The 22,464-nt window shown below is 44.6% G+C and overlaps 1 protein-coding gene across 6 annotated transcripts in view; it reads left to right on the top strand.

Annotated features, from left to right (window-relative positions):
- Positions 1-20,453, top strand: part of DOCK7 (dedicator of cytokinesis 7) — a 107,758-nt gene extending 87,305 nt beyond the window's left edge. For 3 of the 6 annotated variants that reach the window (XM_042804471.1, XM_042804465.1, XM_042804448.1), the window contains 15 exons: positions 803-937; positions 1,635-1,787; positions 2,488-2,646; positions 2,914-3,014; positions 3,978-4,170; positions 4,741-4,884; positions 5,874-6,005; positions 7,025-7,039; positions 12,463-12,588; positions 13,999-14,088; positions 14,798-15,034; positions 16,001-16,144; positions 17,034-17,140; positions 18,172-18,339; positions 19,943-20,453. In XM_042804471.1, the coding sequence (XP_042660405.1) occupies positions 803-937; positions 1,635-1,787; positions 2,488-2,646; positions 2,914-3,014; positions 3,978-4,170; positions 4,741-4,884; positions 5,874-6,005; positions 7,025-7,039; positions 12,463-12,588; positions 13,999-14,088; positions 14,798-15,034; positions 16,001-16,144; positions 17,034-17,140; positions 18,172-18,339; positions 19,943-19,985 (1,947 nt within the window). In that variant the 3' untranslated portion in view covers positions 19,986-20,453. Of the gene's footprint in view, positions 1-802; positions 938-1,634; positions 1,788-2,487; positions 2,647-2,913; positions 3,015-3,977; positions 4,171-4,740; positions 4,885-5,873; positions 6,006-7,024; positions 7,040-12,453; positions 12,589-13,998; positions 14,089-14,797; positions 15,035-16,000; positions 16,145-17,033; positions 17,141-18,171; positions 18,340-19,942 lie in introns of all 6 variants that reach the window. The other 3 variants (XM_042804473.1, XM_042804454.1, XM_042804461.1) reach the window with 2 other exon arrangements.
- Positions 20,454-22,464: the final 2,011 nt, after the last annotated feature.

Below are 22,464 nucleotides of genomic sequence, written 5' to 3'. Positions count from 1 at the left end.
TAACTGCCTGAATGCTGTCAGAACTGTTCAACTCCCCTGCTGCAGCGGGAAGGGTGGTAATGCTGGTCTTAATCCTCAGCCCGTAACAACCTGGTTTTACATTGCAATAACTTCCTTCAGCCCTTTTGAAAGTTGTTCCCTTTTTGTAGTATAAGAAGCAGTTGTTCAAAAACTCACTAATGAACTGTAAAAATTTCCACGTTCTGCCCTGTTCTTACTGATTCTCCTAGTTCCTTTCCAAATCTGCCTCAAGCCGTTAGGTTCCAGGTCAGCCTCCTGTGTCTGTACTTACTTTGCACGGTGCAGGTAAGATTCTAGGCTCCTTGGTCTGCTCAGAGCCCAGCTACTTCCTCACTCCCCACAGGTGAGCAAGGACACGTGGCAGTTTGTCCCTCACTTTCTGTACAAACGAAACCTGGGCATGGGCTGGAAGCAGGCAGTAGCAGGCTGACCAGGTCCACCTTTGAGCTGCAGAGAGACCCAGGAATCCCAGGGGTTGCACCTTGTACCTGAATAATCCACCCCAAGGCCAGCTACAGACTTTCCCTCTAGTAGAACAAGGTCCCCAAGGGTCAGAGCCTCGTTGGGTAGAAAGCATCATCATTCCAGTGACTTTAGCACACGGGTCAGGTTTTCATTACCTGGGGGTTGATACAGTACCGTGACTGTTCTGCAGGCCCAGCTGGGTGGGTGATTTCTTCATGCTAAAGGGCTTTGCAGCAGAGTTATTCTCTCTCACACACAAACACACAGAGGAGATTAATTTTTGCTCATGCGACTCTTGGTTTACTTTTGACTGCAGACTGTTTCTGTGACGGAGTCCAAAGAGAGTATCCTCGGTGGGGTGCTGAAAGTGCTTCTGCACAGCATGGCCTGCAACCAAAGTGCACTTTACCTCCAACACTGCTTCGCCACACAGAGGGCTTTGGTTTCAAAGGTGAATTCTCTGTGGATGTTATAATATATCCTGAGCAGCACTGATGGAAGCTGGGACTGTTTCCTTCCTTTGCATTGGGGTCACTTCACCAAGCATTGATTATTTTGTACGGTATTGACTTTCAGGAAGTGTGGTCTGGGGGTTGATACAACCTGACTGGTTTTCATGATCAGTACCTGTATTTATGCACTTTGGGTTTGATGGCTGCACACAAAGGTACAGTTCACACAGCCCCAGCGTGGTGTGGGTTCCTGCTGGCTGGCGGGAAGTGAGCAGAGGCTCCTAGCCTGTAGGGAGCACAAAGCACAGGTGGAAATTAAGCTGTATGAATTTCACTTAAAATGGACTTGTTTTACTGGACCCATGATTTAAACAATTTCCCAGTTTCTGTAGGTGTGCTGGGAAAATCTCAAAGTTTTAAGCCTGGGGTTTTGAAACATGTAAATTGGTCTAAGGGTGTAGATGTAGGAGCAAGTTGTGAGGTAGGTAAAATGAGCTGCCTTCCAGTGCTTCCAGTGAGTCTGCTTTGCCTTACTGTAAAAGTGATTCAAATTAGCATCATTCCCCTCAAAACAGAGGTGAATGGACTTTCTCTCATGCCAGTGTATGCTCATTGCTGAGGATTGCCCTGGCCTTCTTATCAGAGTGCTTATTCCTGTCAGTCCAAGCACTAAATTTTCTTGTGCTGTTTTTCCAGTTCCCTGAGCTGCTGTTTGAAGAAGAGACTGAGCAGTGTGCAGATCTGTGCCTGAGGCTCCTGAGACACTGCAGCAGCAGTATCAGCACGATACGGTCGCATGCAAGTGCCTCTCTCTACCTTCTGATGAGGCAAAACTTTGAGATTGGGAACGTGAGTATCCTGGTGCACTTCATTAGGTTATTACTTGTAAAGTGACTGACTGGGGGCTGCTGGATGGAGCTCTGTGTGTTCCTGTGGGAGAAAGGCTGTTGGAGGGCTTACCATCAAAACGAGCATGACAGGAGTGTCCTGTCTCCAGTGTCAGAGTCCAAGCTGTATGCCCAGAATCTCTTTGCAGGCAAGCTGCCTCTCATGTTGATTTATAGAGAGATGCAGAACCCTCCCTGGAACATCCATTCCAAGAGTTTCCAAACGTGTCAGTTTGGAAAGTTTTCATACTCTTCAGATTGGACAGTTTGCACTCAAGGGGCTGTATGGAGGAACTCGCTTCTGCCTTGGTTTCACACACCTCTAGGTGAGAGCAGAAACAGCCACACAGCCCTTTCTGTGGCACAGCTAGTATGTGTGTCCTTTCTGAAAGGGCTGCGTTAGTGGAGGTGAATTAGCAATGCTGGGATTTTGTTTTCATTCAGATTTTACCTCTAGTCATCAGATTATGAAGTTCAGCAGTACCAGAGGTTTATTGTAATCACTGCTCTGAGACAGCTCTTTTTGCAAAAACTTGAGTTTTCTTTTTTGTATCAGGTAACTGTCAGGAAGGGAGGGTACAATGACCAGGGCACTGACGTTGCAACAGACCACTGCAGTATCTCCAGGTTGTTGAAATACCATAACAATATCTCTGTTCCAGAACTTTGCCAGAGTGAAAATGCAGGTGACCATGTCTCTGTCGTCCTTGGTGGGGACATCCCAGAACTTCAATGAAGAATTTTTGCGACGTTCCCTGAAGACTATTTTGACATATGCTGAAGAAGATCTGGAACTTAGGGAGACAACATTTCCTGATCAGGTAAAAGAAATACCAGAAGAGAAGTAATGTGTAATTCATCAACAGGCTGTGCTTAAACTTCCATCTAGAGCTGGCATTTGCATACATTTCCTGAAGGAAGTACAGGTTTGGGTTTTTTTTAAATCACCTAAGTATGTAAAACACAGGTCCTTGATTAATTCTAACAAGGTGCAAACACACAAAGGTTCAGAACAACTGTGGTCCTAAGACAACAGTGTGTAGCTCAACTCCCATTGCCAGTTAATTATAGTAGTGTCTTTTTTACAGGTCCAGGATCTAGTGTTCAACCTCCATATGATCCTCTCTGACACAGTTAAAATGAAGGAGCACCAGGAAGATCCAGAAATGCTGATTGACCTGATGTACAGGTAGAGTTTGTAACCATTGCACTGTAGGGACAGTAGATGTCAGTGCCCGACATGGTGGTTGAGCAAAGCTTAGTACCTACCGCGCTTCCTGTAGTTAGAGCGTGAGGTATTGTATTGCTGTGAACTTTGATTACTTGGTTTTTATTAGCAGTTGCTTTACTTTGAACTTACTTCTGTTGTAAACTGCTTGCCATGATTTGCACTTCACCTGAAAACAACACAGCTACTTGCTGCTTGATTTTTGGACTCAGATGTTGCGCATTTTGAGCTCTTACAGAGCTTGTTTTTGGAGCAGTTCTGGGTCTCAGTGCTCATGGACCAATATGTACCTCTCTGTTGTGTTTGAATGTGGTGTTGATAGGTTTTGTTTGGCATTTATGTAGTTTATCTTGGATTAAAGCAGTTCCCATTCCCCAGTAGTCTCTGACAATCTCATCTTCCACCTGAGTAAAGACAACTCTCCCTGCTTGCATCAGGGAAAAGTTAAGGATCTTCCAGGACCTGCTTGCACAAAAGGCCTTTGGGGGTGGTACATATGATGGTCTCCATATGCAGAAGATATTCCAGAGCCATGTTAAGATCCCAACTACCAAATGCCATGGTGTTGTCTGCACAGATGATCCTGAAGTCTTCTTAGAAGGTGGCAGAGATTTTGTCATAAGCAACCAGACAGGTCTGCTCTGATTGTCCTGCACATTTGGCTTACTACCAGTCCCCAGGTGAAATACGAGCTTAGGTGAAGAGCTTCAGCAGTTGCCCATAAAAGCATTCTGCCATCAGGGGGTAGCTGCAGTCGCTTGCCCATCACTAACTGGCTCAGTAGTGTGTAAAGTAATTGAGGGTAACTCTCCATCTATATAGCTTCTTATCTCATGTATTTCTAGATAGCCTAGCACTGAGAGTGGTTGTCATTTTAAGCAGAAGTAACTAAACACTAATCACAGAGGTTTTCTCTTCAATTAGGATTGCAAAGGGCTATCAGAATTCCCCTGACCTGCGCCTGACGTGGCTGCAGAACATGGCTGGGAAGCACTCCGAGAGGAGCAATCATGCTGAATCAGCCCAGTGCCTGGTCCACTCTGCAGCCTTGGTAGCTGAATATCTAAGCATGCTGGAAGACCGAAAATACCTCCCTGTAGGGTGTGTTACATTTCAGGTGGGGATTATCCTCGGTCATGTATTTCTGGGTTTTGTTGTCTGCTGCTGAGATAGAGAGTATCTCCATGTGCCAGGTGTCACTGTGCCTACATACACATACTGCACTTACCAATTTGTTTTGGGGAGAATGCATTCCAGTGACTTCTGAAAAATGTTACTATGTTTGAAGACTGTCTTGGTTCCCCTAAATCTTTACATCCATAGACTGAGTGAATCCAGTTCTTTTTATTTCTCCCATTTAAGTCATGGGTTTTTAACCTCTTTGGTCTAGCCAGTTTGTAGTGGGTGCAGTTGATGAAGGTAGTTCCTGTGACTGATAATCTTAAACAGGGCAATACTGAGCAGAGCAAACAGCACATACTTAGCTTTGAATGTGTAGTCCAGTCCTGTTAGCTTAAGCATGTGCTGAAGTACCGTGCAGGTTCAGAAGGAAATTAAATAAAATGCATGTGAAAACTGCCTTTTTATCAACATTTTAGGATTTGATTGAAAATCAGCTGGCTTTCAGAGTCTTGAAAGTGTTGAGTAAACTGAGTAAAAATATTTTATCTACTTTATATCTCCTTAGAACATATCTTCCAATGTTTTGGAAGAGTCAGCAGTTTCTGATGATGTTGTATCACCAGATGAAGAAGGTATCTGTTCTGGAAAGTATTTTACAGAAGCTGGTCTGGTGGGATTGCTGGAACAGGCTGCAGCATCTTTCTCCATGGTAGAAGACTTTAATTTCTTTACCTGTCTTCTTCAGCAATCTTACACTGCTGGGCAATATGAAGGAAAATTTTTTCTCTATGATACTGTATAATTCTATTGTAACCACCTAATTTGCATGGAGCATTTGGAGTTCTGGTTGTTCAAGATGGCCCGGTTTGCCTCTGGAGTAAATTGTGCAAAGAACGGGATCTGGGACCAAGAGGCCTTTCTGTGTTTCCAGTATCTTTCATTTCAACACTGCATCTTTGGGAATTCACAATAGTAAAAAAATAGTAAAGAAAGGCCATAATATTTTTCCTCCTCTTTAAAAAGAGTGGGCTGAGAGCTTTGTGTGAGCAGTATTAATGAACTGGTAGTAGTGTATCCTTCAGAAACCAAGGAAAGCAAGTGAATTATTTCCCACAACACATTATGAAATATCATTCAGTGGGTTTAAGTACAAGCAGCCATAACTCCAGGGCAAAGACCTAGAACCCCTGCTGTGGGCTGGCTAATCCATGCGACGCAGGGTCTCTGCCTGTGACGGGCTGGATCCCTTCCAGCAGAGACATCCTAAGGAAACTTCACAAAGCCCATCTCACGGAGTGCCCAAAGTAGATGCAGAAGTCACTTAGGTTGAAGATGCACTCAACAGAATGAGCTGTACTGTGCACTTAAGCTTCCCTATTTAATTCCTGTAGGTTTGGTTAAGATCCTTTTTAGCTTGTGCCCTGGTGCATATATCCATCCAAAATATCCCAGTTTTGATTCTGTTAATAATCTCATTTCCTAGTAGCAATGTGTAATGCAGTAGGCTCTTGATTTCAAGGTAACTGAGGATTTTATTCCATTCATGCATTGGGTATATTTTAATAGAAGATGCTGATTACATCACAGTGGTAGCTAAGCCACCTCTTCATTTTGCAGTTTTATAATTTAAATACTGGTATTATGTATTATTTGTGCCATTGAATTGATAGAGCAATCTGATGGACCTTATTTTTGTAGGCCGGCATGTATGAAGCAGTTAATGAGGTTTACAAAGTCCTTATTCCTATTCATGAAGCTAATAGAGATGCCAAGAAGCTATCTACTATTCACGGTAAACTCCAAGAAGCATTCAGCAAGATTGTTCACCAGGTAATGATTTGAATTTTCAGCTACAATGCCAATTGTGAAGAAACTTCAAACGCTCAGTGCAAATAAAAACTACCTATTAAGGAAAAAACACTTTTATTTGGATTACACAAGAATTGTCAAATGGTGATCCAGACAGTAAACGCAAGGATCGCTAATAGGATTTTTTTCTCTCTGGACATTTAACGTGAGAGAGCATCACATACCAAGTTTCATTGTAACTTCAGAAATATCCAAGAGTTAAAAATTCTAGTCATCTGTCAGTTTATCCTTTCAGATGTTATTTTAAACTGTGTTTTGCATGCTGGGAGAGACCACTGTATCTTGCCTTTAGCCTGGTAGGTAACATTCGGAAATGTTGGGGTTTTATTTGTCTGTTCATATGGTGGATAAATTATTGAAGGAACCTTTCTAAACTTAGATGGTGCAAAACCCACCAGCTTAGGTGCTGAGCATTTGATGAGAGACATCAGAAGTTACCAGCCCTCACAAAGCTCAGCAGACCTCAGCTAAGCAGGAGGCGGGAGCACTTGGCAATTCTCAAAAGGCACATGTTAGCTTCTAGGAGAGGCCTGTGGGGTGCCTACCTTTCTGTCAGGGCAAGCAAGGATGTGGCAGACCCTTCTCTAGTACATGCCAGTGCTACTCTGAGCCCCTCACCCCAGTCAGCTCTCAGGCCATGGGCTGCTGGGCGCATCATTGGTCTGTCGGTGTGGTTACCCTTACACTGCCATCAGCTCCTCAGTAGATGTTGATCGGTGCATTGATTTCGTAGGATCCAGCTGGGGGTCTGGTGGTTTTCTCCATGTTCTGGCATTGCCAGATTCCCAAGGTTAAATGAACCGATAGAAGACAATCATTGAGTGTCCTTCTGGGCCAGGGAAGGCTGTTTTGGGTGCGTGGTGACTTATCATTGAAACCATTTCTGGTTTATGATACCTTACGTTGATGGTCATGTTGTGGCCTTTGAAACTTTTTTTTTTGGTTTCTGTGACATGCGCTTTTTACTTTTTATTACACAGAGTACTGGCTGGGAGGTAGGTAACTCCATTTTAGTTAGTAAAGAACACTAATAGATTTTTCAGATGACTCACGCCAACGCTTGCCCACATGTGCTAGTTGTGGGTATTTCTGTTGCTGTCTGCTGTTAAAACAATTCATTAACCAAAGAAACACCAATAAACCAATTGTGGTGTAGTAGGACATTCTTCATAAGGAGCTGTAGGTAGTGCATGGATGCTGATGTGTTCCACTAATGAGGTTCTTTGGTGAATGAGCCACTGTATCATCACTAGTTTGTTTTTATAATTTGTTTATATTTCTTTCCATCAGCATTGACACAGAATATCATCCCTTCATACCATATTTTCACCCCACCCACAGGGGTCGATTTAAGCAATAATGCTCAGAGGTACTGAAACACAAAACTGGTTTACTGCATGTGCAGACCATATCTCAGAGAACAGGTTGCTTCATTCTGTTCATTTAAGAACAGTCAATTTGTTATGTAGCTGTTTATCTGGCAGTAAAATAGCTCGGTTGTGTTAACTGGAGTTAGTTTTGCTGCTTTCACTTTTGTAGAGGCTGTTTGCTCGCATTTCTACAACATACACCGTGAAAACCATACAGTTAGATTAAAAATAAGCAAAGCAGTGGGCTTCATCTGCAGTCGCACACAGCAGAGAGAGGTTGATAACTCAGACCCTAGTCCAGTTGACACAGTGGGTACATGAGCGTCAAGAAGTCTCAGAAGACATTTTAAACCTTTTGTGAACATGGTGTTACATTATTTGTTTAGATTTCAGCTGTCCAGTTTATCTCTGCTTTTCTGTGAATCAGGCAACTCAGTATGGACCTTCTCACGCCAGGTTTCCACCACAGGAGAGCATTTATGCCCACACTTACTGAACTAGGGCCAAGACCGAAGTTCTTGTGCATTGTGTGACGTGAATAATTTGGGCTGGTGATGTCTGAATGTCAGTTTTAATTCTGGCCTATCAAGAAATGAAATCCAGTAGCTTAAAAGTAAACTCTGACACTTAAGGGCTGGCCCTGTAAATCACCTACTTGTTCCTGTGAAAAGTCCCAGCAGATGAGGCAGCACAGCAATCCAGAGTACATGTTGTAGGAGTGTAAATGATACGTGTTCAATAGCCAACAAATGTGAAGGCCTGTGAGCATCTATTTTGTTTAGTCTGCCCCTAAATCGACCCCTGAAGAAAATCCTGTCGTTGGTTATGATTCTAACATCACTCAGTCATGTTTTACTGCATGGTAAAAGACACCCATGGTTTCAGTTCTCGTCTGTCATCGTGCTCCTTCATTGCCACACTTTTTCTGATCTTTGTGCTTTGTAGCTTTCAGATTTGTTGCATGTTTTGCCCTTTTTCCTTATTTTAAATACTTTAATTGATGCTCACCCTTTTTTATTTTGAAGTTTATTTGCTGCCAATTTGCTGCTTGTTTGTTTTTTGAAATTTCCCTAATTAAATACTTTCTGTTTTCTCCTCTATCGCCCTGGTTGCTGACCCTCCTCCCCACTCTTACTATTGTCTGTTGTGGTAAGTTCCTACTTGTGGAATTTTTTTTTTCCCCTTTCTCTTATTTTTTCCCCCCCCTTTTTGTTTTTTGTTTTATACTGTGGAAACCCCAATTTCATTTTACCAAAGAGCTATGCCAACAGCAGGACCCCACTCCATGTCACAAGGAAAGTAGTATTGCCAACTACAAGCACTGAAGTATCCGGAGTCTGGCACCAATACATTTCTGAGATCTGCTTAAACATACCAGGTGGTGGGTTTTTCTGCTTGTGTGTTTGTTCATTGAATAAATGTTAATTAATTTGGTTTACTTTCCAGTTAGGGAAGTTCTTAGGTAAAATATTTTCATATGCTGTGCCATGAGAATTCAAAAATGCTTTTTAAAGTATGCAGGGTGAGGTTACCATCAAATAGCAGGACTCCAGGAGCTGGTACTTTGCGAAAATCAATATTGGAAGATTTACAGTAGTTGGCAACACTGCAAAGGGCCTTGGGTTAAAACTGAGCAAGAAAGTAACAGTGCTCAGTTTGGTAAAGATGGTTGGATTTTGCATTCTGCACAGTGTGTATGAAGGAGTTACTTTTATTCCTACATACTTCAGGCTGACTCTGCCTTCAGGCAGCTGCTGCTGTGTTGGTCTTGCTGAAGAAAGCAGATGATCACTCTTGCATCTGATTTTTTCAAATCTTGTTGGCAAAGCTTTTTGTGTGCGTGCAAGAGAACTCTAAAACTTTATTCCCGGCAATTTTGAAAGGTATTTACCATGCATAATAACAAATGATGAACCTTCATAAGTCATGGTGGCTGTTGTCTGCTCTGCCAGTTCTGTAATGGCTATTCGGTGTTCACCTTCATTCTCTTTCCTCCCAAAGACCTATTATTTTTCAGAAAATAATAGGAGATAAAATGCTTTTAATAATTTCTCCCTCATATCTGCATTTTTAGCTCTTTTTGGAAACAAGACCATGCAGTATTTTTAAGTTATGTGTTTTGTTTGTGATTAGATAGACTTTGGTATTGGCTAAATTTCAGAGATCCTAGTACTGAGCCATCCCGTATTCTAAAGCCAGGCACGAAACTGAGCTCTCCTAATATCAGGGGACTGGCAGCTACTGAATGTCCATGTGAGGTACGGAATGGCCCCTAGGTGTTTGCTCTCCCGAAGGAGTTTGTTTCCATCCCCTTGCTTCCAGGTACAGATCCCCCCACCACGAGTCACATACATGTCATGGCTGATGGATCCAGGGCTTTGTGGGGAGATGCTTCTGTCGCATTCAGGGCTAACCAGTGCTCCTCACTGCTGGCTCTTCTCCCTGGGATCCTTATGATAACTGAGTTTCAGCAACTGGATTTATCAGGAAAAGCCAGTGCAGCTGGTCTTCATGGAGATGAAATAAGTACATAAGTTGGGAGCTGCCTTCACACAAGGGCACGATATCTCACCGGGTTTCTCTGCTGCTGCCACTCCTGGGACTTCCTAATGCCCCGTTACTCTTTATTTTATGTGTTCAGTAATGCCACCAAAACTCCTTGTTAATTTATGCTGATCAACAGACAGCTTTTTCTTCCTTCCTCCTTGTTATTTTTACAGCAACATAAACGAACACTGCCTGTAACAAGTAGCTTTCTGGGCAGACGCCCAAAGGGCAGATTCTCACCTTGTAGGGACCAGGTTCTGCAAATGCTCCATACCCTGAAAGTCACTTGCCAAGTAGGTAGGAAAAAGCACGTGCATTAGAGGAGCAGCAGTGTGTCCTTGTCCTTGGGTTTGAGTGAGTGGTAGCGTTCTTGGTAGCAGGGGAGGGTGCTAAAGTGGTGGCCGCTGTGAGAAGCTTTTCCAAACTCCCCCAGCTCCAACAAAATACTAAATAAATACAAAATTTGCCAGGATCCCACCAGCTTTCACGGGGAGCATGCCCAGGCCCTGTGTAGAGTTTGAGGAGGTGCTTTGTGCCGCAGTTTCCCTGAGGCAGACGTGATGCTACCTTGGGAAATGCTTTGAGAAAGGAGCCCTGGAATCAGTCTGCTGCCTATAACGTTGAGATCGAATTGATAAAAATAGCACAGGAAGCTGGAAATGCTGGGCATGGAGGGATTTTTTTAGCATGGGTAATATTGTCCAAAACTGTGGCTTTGAAAAGGTAGCGATGAGTAAATTATAAGGGTTCAGTAGGCTGCTCATTCCTGTATGGGTCCAGAGGGGCGGGCACCAGAGGAGGACAGGGAATCCAGGGAAAGAACAACCAGATGTTGCCAGATGATACTTCCAATAAAACAAATAGCTTTGCAGCTGGGGGTCGCACCCTGGGAGGTGCTTCTGGGGGTGTCTGTGGTGTGGTGAACCAGTAATCTGCGCTGGCAGGTGGTGCAGGATGAAATCCCCTGTCTGGTGGGGGGATGCTCAGAGGGGTGGGTTAGAGCAGGGGTCCCAGGATCCGCCCCCCCCACATGTTAAGCATGTGAGCAACTCTGTGCGACTCCTTGTTTTCTTAAATTGGAGCATGTGTCTGCGCTCCTGCCAGAGCAGAGCTGATGCATTTGCCTCTGTCGCTGTCCCGTAGTAAAGCCAAGATGTGGCCTGTGTGCATGAAGCAAGGCTGCTGCTGGCTCGGGTCACTTCAGAGCTGGACATCGGTGAGCTTTGCCCAAAAAAGCAACAAAAAAGCACCTTGGGCAAGATGAGCTGAGCTGTGCCTGGGCATGACACCCCAGAGTTCCCTCCAGCCCAGGAGAAGGCAAGGACTTGCCATGACAGCGCTTTTTCCAGTCTCTGGAGTTTGCCTGAGGATTTTAATTTTTTTTTTTTTGTTTTAGTTTGGCTTATTTATCCTCTTTGCCTTCCTTAGATCATGTTCACCATCACTGCAAGAGATCAGTTTTGCCATAACAAAATACTAAAAAAAAAAAAAAAAAAAGTACACAGCAGCCAGGACACCTGTAAGTGTTGTTTGAAACCAAACACTAGCCCAGATTCAGAAACATTGAGCATTATATACTACATCACACTTTCTCACGAGAGTAAAGGTGAACATTTTAGAGTTTCTTGCTGAAAGGCATTTCTGGTTTGTGCATGCAGCGTGAGTTTTTTTTTTAACAAAATAAAAGGTGTGATTTATTTTTAAAGCGTTTTTATTCTCTCTCTCTTTATCAGATTTTCTTCGTTACTTTTCCAGCAAAAATCTTTCTTGTTTCTCTACTTTTGTTGCATTTCTGGGCCAAATTCACCACTGGCTCAAATGGAAGCAGGTACATGATACAGTGGATTGCATCTGCTTTCACCAGGCGTGACTTTGGCCCTCTTTACTAGATATTAGTTACTAGAAGAGAATGTAACACCTCCCAGTTGACATGCTATGTAAAAAGCACTTGCGTGTGTGTGTGAGTGAACTGGACGTTGACTTCAGCCCAATCCTGCGATTACTTGAGAATGAATTATGGGGGCTTTGGTGATTTTCAGGGGTGTCTGTGTGCAGTATTCCCCCTGCGTGCTGCAGACTGTCAGCAACTGGATTTCCCTGTGCCTACAGACCAGGCTAAGGGGTGTCCACACAGGATTTGGAGAGCCTGAAATAATTACCCAAACGAAGGGACTTGCCTTTGACTGTTTCTCAGAGACGTCTGACACCTCCAGACTCCTCCTGGGGTGGGAAAAGTCATTGCAGCGTTGGGCTAATGGTCGTAACTGATCCATGTAATTTCATGTTAGTTTATAATTTCATTGCGGTGTTTGCTGCTAAATGCATTCATGCTGAGTTCCAGGTGTGTTTTTCTCTCTCTTCTTTCTTTCTATTTTTTCCTTGTTTTTAAATTTCTTTTTTATTTTGCGTAAATTCAGGAGCCTGCCTGCAGCCATGCTTGGGGGGTATGCGTGTCTCCACACTGAAATAACCTCTTGTTTCTCCAAACCTAGGATGGAAAGAGGATGTTTGGCACCTACTTCCGGGTTGGTTTTTATGGAACTAAATTTGGAGACCTGGATGAGCAAGAGTTTGTTTACAAGGAGCCCGCGATAACAAAGTTAGCTGAAATTTCCCATAGGCTCGAGGTGAGATGATTGTGGCTGACCTCAAATTCCGTCTGTGAGTTGCAGTTTCACCATTTTGCACCAGTTATTTAAGAGCAGCGTTGCCACATTACAGGAAGTGGCGGAAATGAAAGTCGTTGGGCAAAACCAGCGCTCTGCCTCGTGGAGACCGATGCAAGGCTGAGCTCAGAGAAACAAGTCCCTTGGCAAAACAGTTTGCAGAGCCCCGTGCAGTGACCCAGAGCTGGGCCTGGTGTCTCCTGCCCTCTTGCTGGTGCCACCTCTGCAGGAGGCGGGAGGAATGCAGGGAGAGGAGTCCCACAGGTTTCCCCTGATCTTGCAGCAAGAGCTGCAGACTTGCCATGATCATTGGAGAGTTTGTGGTAGATCGTACTTGTGTTTTGCACTTCTCTTCAGCCTCCTGGTGTAAACGGGATGACCCGGGCTTGAAAAAAGGCTGAGATGCCTTTCAGGATCTGACTTTCAGAAAGTATTGCACTTTGCTGTCATTTTGTTGCCTTCACACCATGTTCCTCTGCTCGTAGGGGGTGGGCCCTCTAAGGTGGCTGAATTTCAGAACCCCTGAGGTGGGACATCAGAGGTCTGAAGTTTGTTTTAGCCGTGAACAAGCAGAGGCATCTCTGATTAATCAAACTGAGACTTGGGTGCAGCTCCAGGTACCACCCAGTGATCATCTGTACCATGTAATGGTTAGCCTGGCCTGCTTTTGTGCCGACTAACCTGTGCCCAGACAACGTCCTAGCACAGTCTGGGGGACATCATGGGTCGGAGACCGTCCCCAGTAAGCTCTGCACACAGATGAGGCCATGCCCAGTGGGAGAGGAAGAACATTTAGCAGCGTGGCTCTGGGCCGTGCCGTGCTGCTTGTTCGTCGGGCCAGAGGGCAGCACCAGCCAGCCCTGTTTTATTTGCTAGGATAGATCTGATGCCATGTTGTTGCAACAACTCAGCTGCCGTCACATTGCGCTGAAAGCAGCAGCGTTGTCTGAGGTTTAAGCGCGTGAAGCGGAGCTCAGAATCTGGCCGTTCACCCAGCCCAGCAAAGCCGTGCTCTGATGCGGCACCTGATTTCCAGGCAGATCCCCGCATTGGCCCCCGTTTTCAGTTGGGCTCACAGACACACAGCCAGCTCAAATGGCTTGTTCAGAACCACGCAGCGTGCGTGCGCGCGGTTGGAAGGCTCCCGAGTTCTCCTGCCTTCCAGGGCGTCAGGCTTGTTTTTTCCTGTTGCCCCTGGAATGTGACTGATTTAATTCTCCTAGGTTCAGCAGATCACATTCAGCCCTGGCACAGCTACTGTTGAAGGCATGTGGAGCTTCACCTCCCCTGAATATGCCTTTGTCTCTCTAACCCCCATCTCTCATGGCTGCATTTGATGTTTTCTTTCAATGCATTTGCTCTTGATTGTAGGGATTTTATGGAGAACGGTTTGGTGAAGATGTGCTTGAAGTGATTAAGGACTCAAACCCTGTGGACAAATGTAAACTAGATCCTAACAAGGTAAGAACACAAGTACAGGTTTAGAAGTAGAACAGGTCCTGAATGTATGCAAATGGAATGGGACAACTCTTGCCCTGAATTTCGCCAAGTAGGAAGTGAAATCCACACACAGAGCCTCTTGTGACTGCTTGGGATGAGAGTTGGGGAAAATCATCCCAGCAAAGGAATGCAGAATTAGCCATTTCATTCCCTGCCCTTGTAGTGGCTGGTGGGGAGGGAGGAGGCGAAAGGACAGCAGAGGCCCAGGCTGCACTTGCCTTTGTAGTCTGCGCTGAGTGCAAGGAAGGAAGAGATTTTGCCATTCACTGGCCTCTGGCTTTTTTTGCAGCTGCAGCCTTTTGTCATTCTTGTGCCACGTCCTTTAAGCGTAGCAGAAATAACAGGAGCACGCCGAGGAAACAGGACCGTGGCTTAGGGCAGGGCATTATCTGCGAGGAAGGGCAGGAAACACTTCATGTGAAGAGCATGAGAGGAGAGGAGCAATGAGCCGTATTTATCCAGTCCAGAAACTGCTGAGCAGCTACCAAGCTCCCCTAGTCCCTGTCAGTGCATGTCTGATTTTCCTGAGTAAAGGCAAAAAACAGTCCTAGTTCTTCCAGAGGTGGATTCAAGAGGGAAGAGCGCAAGCTGGGTTATTGCGCTGCTGAAAAGTCAGCACCTCTCCCCTGGCCCTGTACCTCACCGCGTACGCCTGGGTTCCTTCCTGCAGGCCTACATTCAGATTACGTACGTGGAGCCGTACTTTGACACGTACGAGATGAAGGACAGGATAACTTACTTCGACAAAAACTACAACTTGCGGCGTTTCATGTACTGCACGCCCTTCACGCTGGACGGCCGAGCTCACGGGGAGCTGCACGAGCAGTTCAAGCGCAAAACGATCCTGACGACGTCCCACGCTTTTCCCTACATTAAAACCAGGATAAACGTCATTCACAAAGAGGAGGTGAGGCCTGTGCTGTCAGGGGCTTCCTGTGTTTGAAGGGAAATATTATACAAGACCAAGGAAAGTGGGTGTTGCTGAAGCTCATGCATAACGGACTGTTGTATGTGTAGTTTAATACAGCACGGCTGCGTCCCTGCACGCCGTCCCATTAACGTACGTGCACCCTCCTGGCCAGCACTAGCCTGCCTTTTGCCTTTCCCCTCGCTGTTAAAGATGCAAAAATCTGGCAGAGAGCAGACAGCGCTGCTGTGAGCTGCTCTGGCTGTTCGCTGCCGGGCCTGTGCATGAAGCTCCTTCATTTTGAGTTTAAGAACGCCTTGTTTCTATTGAACTTTTCCCTGTTCCTACTCAAGGTGAGCTAAAATCAGACTTATTTAGCTATGCAGTTATGTCCTGCCACCTTTTTCACCAGCGGCTGGTGTATGTGGGGACCCTTGGTGAGCTTGTACTAGTGCAGGTTGCTCCCTTCCATTCTACTTGAACCGCCTCTCCTTTGCTCTGTGTTGCAGCTCACTTGCATGGCCTCGATGGCCCTCGGCCAGTGGGGTCCTGAGGCTTTATAGATTTATCCCACAGCTGTGTTAATGTTTCAGGGGTGGGTAGGAACTGATGTGGTCACTGGGACACAATGGAAAATGTTTAGGCAGTGACGTAGCGCTGTGACCCTGGGAAGTGGGCTGCAGTGACTGCAAAGGGACACGACTGCCCGCTCAGAAGCAACTTCAGAAAGCTCTTGAGTACCCAGATGTAGAAACACATTTAAAAATCATAAGTTTATCTTGATGTTTGTAAACCAAGACTGAGACAATGTGTTTCTGAAGTGCTTCTGACCAGACTGTCAGTCCTGTGGGTGTCCTCCACCACTTCAGTGTGCCACCCCAAAATGAGCTTGGTGTTGCTGGAAGTTGGTGTTCGGTTGGCAGCTTCAGCCATAACAAGCATCTTCTATTCTGGCCACTTGCATAGATCATTTTGACACCCATTGAAGTTGCCATAGAGGATATGCAGAAGAAAACACAGGAATTAGCTTTCGCAACCCACCAAGACCCTGCGGACCCAAAGATGCTGCAGATGGTGCTGCAAGGATCAGTAGGTACCACAGTAAATCAGGTGAGGATCGCTCTCCGAGTTGGAAACACTGGGGTAGTACATATCACTCAGTGCAGTGGATGCTCAGCATTGGGCCTGATTTCTAAATTACCTTGGATTTTTTTCCCCATTCAGTCTACGGGATGTGTTTAAGGTCAGTGGTGGGTCTAGACCAGCTGCTCTCAGTGACTTTTCCATTTGACTAAGATTCCTGAGAACGTGGTTAGATCTGCAGAGTGGCTGAGAAGAGACAGCCCTCCCTCGGTTACCTGCTCCTTCCTGGCATTTACAGTTGTTTCTGCCTGCTTCTCCTTCTCCCTCTAGGGGAAAAAAAAAAAAAAAAAAAAAAAAAAATTATTTTCCCTTTGGTTAGCCAGGCTCTGATGGGTGGAAGTAGGATTTTTGTCCCGTTATGGGTTTTGAACAAAATGGAAAGCAAAACTAGTGAATGGAGAAAAAGTGAGGAAAAACTGAGGGAGGATGAGTAAAGCTCTTCCTAATGCACAAGCTGGAAAAAAATCAGCTGGAGTTTCAAGTTCTGGGTTGAGTTTGCAGTGCTGGCAAACACTTCCTTGGTTCCATCTGCATTGTTTAAACTTTGTCTTAGTTGTGAGTTGAGCAAACTTTGTCAGGAGTCCTTATAAGAGAAAACAAATGTAGAATCTGTGCATTTTCTCACACTGTTTTCCAAAAGCAGAGTTTTATTTAAAACAAAAAAAAAGTCTAGAAGAGATTCAGTTGTCACGATGTTTGGTGATTTATGCCAGATTTACCAGCTGCAATTCTTCAGGATGCATTCTGTAAGGAAATACTGCATTTTATGAATGTTTCTGTGTGCAAGAAGTTTCTCCAGTGATTAGATATAACAGACGGTTTCCAGAAACGTACTTTTTCTCTTCTGCTCCTAAAGGGACCATTAGAAGTTGCACAAGTTTTCTTATCTGAAATACCCAATGATCCAAAGCTCTTCAGACATCATAACAAACTCCGGCTCTGTTTCAAAGACTTCACGAAAAGGTATGGAGTATTGTCTTCAAACTGCCTGCCAGATGCAGTTACTACTACCCCATCAGACAGGAACATGTACAGTAACACAGGGAGTATCTGGAGAGAGGAGTATTCATATTGTGACTCCATCTGTGCAGTCTCCATACGCAGCTCTATTCCTCAGCTGCCCACTTGGTTCCCAATTTCTCTGGTGCTGCTGGTCCACGACGTAAGCGGCTGAAGTCGTTTGGCTTTGCTACTTATCAGGAATGAATTAGTGATCACAGTTCAGCTGTGAACACGTGTTCCTGTTTCAGAAAACACAACTAGCCACGCTGGCACAAATGAACTCACAGCTTGGCAGGGTCAGGAGAAACTGCTGAGTTGGCCAGGAGATTTAATTTCCTTCTGAAGTGAATTTCTCCAAACGGAGTGGAAGCATGCTGGCAGAATTCTCTCAAGAAATGCGCTGGCTGCTCTACTTTCCCCTTGAGTAATGCAAACTGCAGTCTCAGTCCAGCATCTTTTGCAAGCACCAAGGAATTAAAAAAAAAAAAAAAAAAAAGAAAAATATTCCAGTGGCAATGTAGTTTTCCCATATGTATTAAATGGTGTTGATGATACGGTTCTTTTCATGCTCTTTGTTTAAATCACATCTTTGCAAGTAGAGGAGTTCCTGATAAACATCTCAGTCTGCTATTTATTAATCTTTCCTGAGTAGAGCAGTAGATCTATACGTCTTTAAATCCTCTCGGACTGGAAGTGGCTGTGTGGAGACCAACTTTTCATTTCTCTTCAGAAAGGATAAATAGAACTGGAGAGTAAATTAAAATAAAAAAGGAGTTGTCACTTGGAAGTGAAATGGAAATTGGAAATAGGACACCCTCTCCCCCACCAAGGGGTTTAGCTGAGTCATTATTACCCAGAAGACAAGATAGAGAAGGATATTATGTGTCATCCCAGAGGAACAGAATTAATTTTTTTGTACTGTTAGATTAACAAGTCTGTAGCAAGCAGGTCCTTTTTTATGTCCCCAAATTTCACAGGCTTTTCTTTTCTAGATGTGAAGATGCTCTGCGCAAGAACAAGAGCCTGATCGGTCCAGACCAAAAGGAGTATCAGCGAGAACTTGAAAGGAATTATCACCGGTTAAAGGAAGCTCTCCAACCTTTGATAAACAGAAAGATCCCACAGTTGTATAAGGCAGTGCTGCCGGTCACATGCCACAGGTGGATATTTGATTTTACTCTTTCAGCAGAAATAAGGAGGGTGTAAAACTGGGGACTGGGGTGTCTGACCTTCCTGGTGAACCTGTGACATCTATTTGTTTTCCATTATGGCTCTTTTGGCCGAGTCCATCCCCTTCCCCTTCTGTGCTGACTTCAGAGCACTTCCCCTTCCCAGCAGTTATGGTAGGTGGTGTTTGCAATGGTTCCTTTTGTTCCTCATCTATGACAAATTTTTTTTTCTTTTTTCTCCCATCCCACATCCCATTCTTTTTAGATTCAAACCCACCCTCAGCGTGGCAGGACTTTGACACTCGTTTGTTCCCAGTGAAACTGGGATGAGGAGTTCCAGGGGCAGGCAGGGTGGAAAAATAGTTGGAGTCTTCCCTGCTGGAAGACTGGTGAGCTGGAGTCCGGGCTTTTTGTCCGTCTGCAGTGAGACAGAACATAAAAACCCCACTGGGAATGCATGGAACCAGTCAGAGCCCTGTAATTAATCCCCGGGCGTCAGCTGCGGCTGAGCAAGGGGACTTGGGGTACATAAAGGTTCTGGCTGCCAAAAGAGGGGCAGAAGTGCTTACCCTCCACGTAATCTTTGGGGTGACAAGCCCAGCTGTGCCCCCTCTCACCAGGGCAGGCTAACACGAGGTGGCACGGCCCTGGCATCGTGGGCTCACACCAGTGAGTGGGGCAGGGGCGTTTCTGGAAGGGGCTTTGTTAGCAGCCGGCAGGACGGTGACGGTGCTTTTAGTGACAGACCCTTTAGGAGATTTGTGTGAATGTGGACTTCAGTTCATGTCCATCCCGGTGGTTTGGGAGAATACAGCCCTGGTTTTGAACCTCTCCTCACGTGAGTGCTGTTCAGAGGCAAAGAGCAATGGGGAACATAAAGAATGTTGTGAGAAGACAGACTTGGCCAGATTACATTATAAAAAGAGCAAGACTTGTGAGACTTGGTGCTGAGTGAAGAAGGAAGTGAGTGTTCCCAGCTCACACAGCAGTGCTTAGCGATGTTTCTGTAGCTGAATTTGGTGTGTTTTTCTGAATACTGCAGGAAGGTGGCCTTCCCTCATTACCCAGGTTCATGACGTTTTAAGCTCTCCCCAGATCACGTACCACGTGCTAGCCCTTCTCTGCTGGAGTCAGTTCTCACTGGCTGGGGATGGTGGGAGTACCAGTGCTTCCCTCCTCACCCAGGTGGAACCTCACAGGCACTTTTGTCGTGGAAATTATTTTCTGATCTTGCAAAATTCAGCCTGTGCAGGGAGTCTAATACAGGTATTCCAGTCGAATTCCACTTAGAGATTTATTTGAAAGACCTAAATGAGATTTCAGTAGTGCGGATGGTTTGTGCTGCTTCTCTACATGCATGAATTAAACTTTCTGTCAGCTTTCATGTCACTAAACCTTGGGCAGTTGAATGATCCCAGATACAGACCTGAAACCAATTCATTTGAAAAGCAATGAGTTAATGTCAGTGGACTTAATTTTCGTAGTAGCCAGCTGTAGAAAATACTGGAAATCAAGTACAGAATCATTCATCTGTTGAGGCTTCTTCTTTCATCATGGAAAATATGAGCTCATCATTGTATTTTCTCTCCCTCAGAGACTCCTTCAGCAGGATGAGCCTTCGCAAAATGGATATCTAAACGAGTTTAAAACCAAAATAAAAAAGCACTTAAAATTAAGGTTTTGAAAAGAAAGAGCCTTGTTATCAGCGCTGGGAATCAAAGAAGTTTTATTGTGAAATAAAACTTGGACTTCATCCTGGACATCCCACACACCTCTTCCTCCATCAAAGTGTTCAGTGGCCAAAAATCATTCTGAATTGTCAAATGTAGACTTATCAATGTTTGAAAAAAATCATGACAGTGGTATCCAGAGTATTGGTGATAAGCTGTAAACTTACCTGTTTTTTAAGGCATTTTTATGACTCAAAGGTACACTAAACACATTTACCTTTATTTATAGCATTACCTAATGTTAAATTTATTTACTTTTAGTTCATATATTTAATTTATATTAGGACCATACGCAAATGCATTTTTGAAGTTTTTAATGTAGTGATGATGGTTATTTTGATGGTACTATTAAATATGTGAATGTTTACACTTTAATTCCCTGTGCATTGGACTTCAGAGCTTGCCATCCTTGGGGGAAAAAGGTTCAGAGAAAGGTAAGTCTTACAGTAAAACTTTTTAATCACGTGGTGATTTTTTTATCATCTCTATCTTTTCTCCTTTGTAACTCTGAATACGAATTACTGCAAAGAAAAATCATTCCATCTGTAGCCATCAGAAGAATGGAGGCACATCTTGTAACCCCTTTACCTCCTTCAGTACCAGTGGAGTTTCAGCATGACTTCTGTGTGTACGTGGTCATTTCCACCAGCTGGGAGATCCAAACAGCACAGTAATCTCCTCATAACTTTGAATGTGCGATTCAGCTGTGCAGTGTACATGCAACTAGACTGCATTTTTGTGTCCCTTTCTCAGTTTAAAAACGAATTTAATGAGGAAAGAGAACATAAAATAATATCACAGTTTAAGTTAAAAATTTACATAGCAAAGCACTCTTTGTATTGTTTCTGTAAAGAAAACCATCTGTTTTACAGCAGTTACTGTGGTGGCTAACACAGCACTTCAAGGGAACGGTAGAATTGGAGCTGAGTGCACAACTCCTAAATCTAGCCCTTGATATTTTTCCTCTCTGTATTGAACAAGGTCCCTTGGAAGAGGTGGTGTGTGATTAAACACAAGCTTATTATCTCTAGATAAATACCTAAATATCATAGAATCCTAGAATGGGTTGGGTTGGAAGGGACCTTAAAGATCACCCAGTGCTAACCCCCCTGCCCTGGGCAGGGACCACCCGCAGAGGAAGAATTTCTGCCTTACAGCTCATCTAAATCTGCCCTCTTTCAGTTTAAAACCATTACCCCTCATCCTGTCCCCACACCCTTGATAAAAAGTCCCTCCCCACCTTTCCTGTCCCCCCTTTAAGCACTGGGAGGCTGCTATAAGGCCTCCCTGGAGCATACATATGCTTAAATATGCATACATATGCATATATACATACATATATATATATAAACCAAATTTGATAAACATACTTTTATATATATATCTGAAAATATATATATATAAGAGAAAAATGGGTTTTATACATGAGCATTTAACGATTATACGTCATCGCTTCCGATTTGTGAGTATTTGACTTTTGAAACCTAAATAATTTTTACCTTCAGTTCTACCATACACGTTCCTGTATGTTCAGAGGTGCTGGGGGCGGGGTGTGTGTGTGTGTTTCTTTGGGGTTCACCCAAATCAAGTGCCCACCCTTGTGCAGCAGCAGGGAGGGTTTAGGGCGGGAGGGTCTTTTTTTATTCTTGTTGCTCATTTCGCGTTGTTGGTGGCTGCCTGTCAGGATGTTGTGCTCTTTCTGCCGAGCGGGGCCAGGCACGGTGTCCCGGAGCCACGGCGGGCTGTCCCGGCGGGACGGGGCCTGGCTGTGGCCCGGGGCTGTGGTGGGGAAGGGAGAGCCGTGCTGCCAATTTTCACTCCTCCTCCCATGCTCTGTTGTTCCAACAGCTTCGTAGCGGCCGTGCTTTTTTTGGTAGCGTGACCGCAGTGCTCTTCTCAGCAGCGTGCCGGTCTCCGTTTCCCTCGATCACAAGTAATCCTGAACTAGGTCTGCGTTGCGGGTTGTAACAAAGGAAAGCCTGTGTGGAATTTCTTGCATAAAACAAAGCTACTCCTCTAACCCAAACCTCCCCTCCCCGAGACTTTTCAAAGGCCTGGTGCAAAGCCCAGGGACGTTGACATGGCTTTGGAAGCTGTATGGGAGTCAGGGATGCATAATGGAAAATACTAAGGAAAGAGGAGGTAGCTTTGCAGGAGTTTTATATGAAGAGGCATGCAAAATATTTACACAGTGACAAAGGGAAAACAAATCCCAGTAGCCAAGAAAGAAGCCTTACTTTACAGTAGTCCTTGTATACCATTTCCTTAGCTAGAAAAACATCAATTTTAATCCAAATCTTGTATAAAGATCCTTTTGATTTTACTGGGTGGCCCCATGGCAGCATAAATCCGACTGGTTTATCAGTACGTGTAGCTCAACAGTTGG

Source organism: Tyto alba, unplaced genomic scaffold (assembly GCF_018691265.1).
Source record: "Tyto alba isolate M040663 unplaced genomic scaffold, T.alba_DEE_v4.0 Super-Scaffold_1000006, whole genome shotgun sequence".
In the NCBI taxonomy this organism is placed as follows: Eukaryota; Metazoa; Chordata; class Aves; order Strigiformes; family Tytonidae; genus Tyto; species Tyto alba.
Note: the sequence above shows the minus strand (reverse complement) of the source record. Positions and strands in the feature narration are given on the sequence as shown.